Source organism: Triticum dicoccoides, chromosome 5A (genome assembly GCF_002162155.2).
Source record: "Triticum dicoccoides isolate Atlit2015 ecotype Zavitan chromosome 5A, WEW_v2.0, whole genome shotgun sequence".
NCBI lineage: Eukaryota > Viridiplantae > Streptophyta > Magnoliopsida > Poales > Poaceae > Triticum > Triticum dicoccoides.
In genome coordinates, this window is record NC_041388.1 from 32,338,169 (window position 1) to 32,340,832 (window position 2,664).

General features: G+C 46.0%; 1 protein-coding gene, 1 non-coding gene and 1 pseudogene across 2 annotated transcripts; all 3 read left to right on the plus strand.

Annotated features, from left to right (window-relative positions):
* Window positions 1-572: 572 nt before the first annotated feature.
* On the plus strand, window positions 573-2,215 carry LOC119298924 (40S ribosomal protein S20-like). Its single transcript, XM_037576227.1, has 3 exons — window positions 573-790; window positions 923-1,036; window positions 1,835-2,215. Exons 1-3 carry the CDS (start codon window positions 664-666, stop codon window positions 1,975-1,977), a joined length of 384 nt encoding a protein of 127 aa, XP_037432124.1. The 5' UTR covers window positions 573-663; the 3' UTR covers window positions 1,978-2,215.
* Window positions 1,375-1,457, plus strand: LOC119304480 (annotated as a pseudogene).
* On the plus strand, window positions 1,694-1,766 carry LOC119304483. Its single transcript, XR_005148301.1, has one exon. It is a non-coding gene; the product is annotated as a small nucleolar RNA SNORD36 (small nucleolar RNA).
* Window positions 2,216-2,664: the final 449 nt, after the last annotated feature.

The window sequence follows — 2,664 nt, forward strand, 5'->3', positions numbered from 1 at the left end:
AGTAAAAAGGCAAATTCAAAAAATCCTGAACTCTTTAAATGATTTTTTTGGTAAATGTTTTGTACGCTTGATAAATTTCATCACAAGATGGCATTCTTGGAAGTCATGGCAAAAAAAAATATGGTACTCCAAAATGATTTAAAAAATAGCAACTTTGGAGCATTGATCTTTTTTTTGCCGCAATTTCACGAATGTCCTTTGATGATGAATTTTTACAAGCACACAAACCATTTATCAAACTTTACCAAAACCCCCGAAAGTTTTTGATTCGTTTTACAATTTTTTGGATCTTATGTTCATCAGGGAGCATTTGAGCTCGGCGACAGATACTCCACGTCCGTCCGTCGTAATCGATTGTTTTTTGTCAAAGAAAGGAAGCATTCATTCAAAGATGAATGATGTGCCCTTCAGAAAAAAAGAGATGAATGATGCAGTAATCCACCGTAAACGAATCCAATTTCCTATCGAACGACGCTCCCTCCCAACGGACGGCCGGATCGGCCGGGCCAGCCGATCCGACGGCCGCGCGGCCCTCCTGCGCAGCCTCCAGCCTATACAGAAACCCTCATCCCCCACCCCCAGCGCCGCCGCTCTCCACTCCCCTCCTCGCGCCCCAAGAAGCACCAGCTCTCCTCCTCCCCACACTCGCCGCCGCCCGCAGCCATGGCGACCGAGCTGGCGTACGCGCCGCCGATGAAGTCCGGCAAGGCCGGCTTCGAGGGCCCGCAGGAGGCGCAGCACCGCATCCGCATCACCCTCTCCTCCAAGAGCGTCAAGAACCTCGAGAAGGGTAGGGTGTTTCCTCCTTGCTTCCTTCCTTCCGATGATGATGATGGGTGGATCCCCTTCTTCCTCCTCTTCTGGTCTCGTTGATCGTGTTGATCTGACTGATGCGTGCGTGTTCTGTGTGTGCCGGCGACAGTGTGCTCCGATCTGGTGAGGGGCGCCAAGGACAAGCTGCTCCGGGTCAAGGGCCCCGTCAGGATGCCCACCAAGGTGCTCAACATCACCACCAGGAAGTCGCCGTGCGGAGAAGGTGACACACCCGCCCCCCTCGTCGACTCCCCTTTTCCCTTCGTTTCTGTGTCCTGTATGAATGCTCTTGGTTATGCAACGACCGGCGTCGGTAAAACGAACGTTTCTCTATAGAATCAGGCTGCTTACGGTTTACTAGATGATAGGGCAGTAAATTGGCTGTATGGGCAGTTCTTTGTTGTTAGCTGTTAGCCAAGAGATCAACTGTCTCGGTTGAAGTTCATAGCCCATAGGGTTTTAGTAGTGAACTAGTGATCGATCCTACTGTCGTGGCGACTATGTTAGCAGTGATCCCCTGTTTGCTGTTAATTCTGGTTGGACTCTGTTTTATGATGGAGTGCTCAGATGATGCTAAAACAGCAACTTGTTCCCGAGATTCTCTTTGAGGATTACAAAATCGAGCTTTTTACAGCTGATGGGTAGCCCCTTTAATGCTATGTTTTCTTCCAAACACATGTCCTCTCTACTTGGTAATGCAAGCGGTGTGTTTCAAGTGCAGTCCTCTGGATATTTATGGTTGCCACATTTTTACTTGGTAATGTACTTGCACATTTTTATTAAACAGCACCATATGGTTGCCACTTGTGCTACAAATAGGATTAGTCATTGAACTTACGGTTTTACTAAGAATGAAGCAGTTGCACTTGGCAGATAGGCTGAGCAAATGATGATTCCACATGATGTTTCTGATACATTTGATGTTTCAAAATCGAGCTTTTTAATACCGCTTCATTCCTATTTGTGTGTACTTTATTTTGGCTATACTTGTACTGATAATGCCATGTCCTTTGGTGTGTAGGTACCAACACCTGGGATCGGTTTGAGATGCGGGTACACAAGCGGGTGATCGACCTCGTCAGCTCCCCGGACGTTGTCAAGCAGATCACCTCGATCACCATCGAGCCCGGCGTTGAGGTCGAGGTGACCATCAGCGACCAGTAGAGAGCTATGCCTTCTTTTTTTACAAGTGGAGAGACACCAGCGAACCAAGACATAATTTTGAACGTTTGGTAGTATGTGAACTGGGTTTTGTATGGCTTATTAGGTTCTTCGCCTTGTGATTCTGAGTACCTCTTGTCGTCTGAGATATCATCTTGAATTTTCGTCGCCCTTTGGTGTGTTGCGCTGGATTGGATATTTATACATGGCTTGGTATTCATGTGTTTGAGATTTGGTGTCATCAGTTGTCAAAATTTCCATTGGTTGATCCACCGTGAGGACATTGCTTCAGCTAATATCAGGTGCAGTATTTATAAGAAATCATTATATCCTGCAAAGAAAAACAAACAAAAGCCATCTGAGGGACTTGAGTAGCTAATGCCTTCAAAATTTCAAACCTATTTATGATGATCCATTCTACGGACCTAAGAGCATCTGCAATGTGGGTTACATTGCTTTATAGTGAATCACCATCTTCTCTTTCATTTTAAGCCTTTTGTTACAATTGGATGCATCACCATCTTCATCTTGGTTTGCAAAGCTGCACTGTTTGACAGCAATAATCAGCTACACAAGTAACTGTTCCAACAGTGAGTAACCTTCAGACGGGCTTGACTTTCATCTCGTTTCACTCTCTGTGGATCAAGCCGTCGATTCCATCGCATTGGAAAGAAATACTTATCTGCATAC

Coding starts and splice junctions, on each gene's coding strand:
- LOC119298924 (XM_037576227.1), top strand. CDS start 664: ATGGCGACCGAGCTGGCGTACGCGCCGCCGATGAAGTCCGGCAAGGCC. Junction 791..922: donor CGTCAAGAACCTCGAGAAGG/GTAGGGTGTTTC, acceptor TGCCGGCGACAG/TGTGCTCCGATCTGGTGAGG. Junction 1,037..1,834: donor GAAGTCGCCGTGCGGAGAAG/GTGACACACCCG, acceptor TTTGGTGTGTAG/GTACCAACACCTGGGATCGG.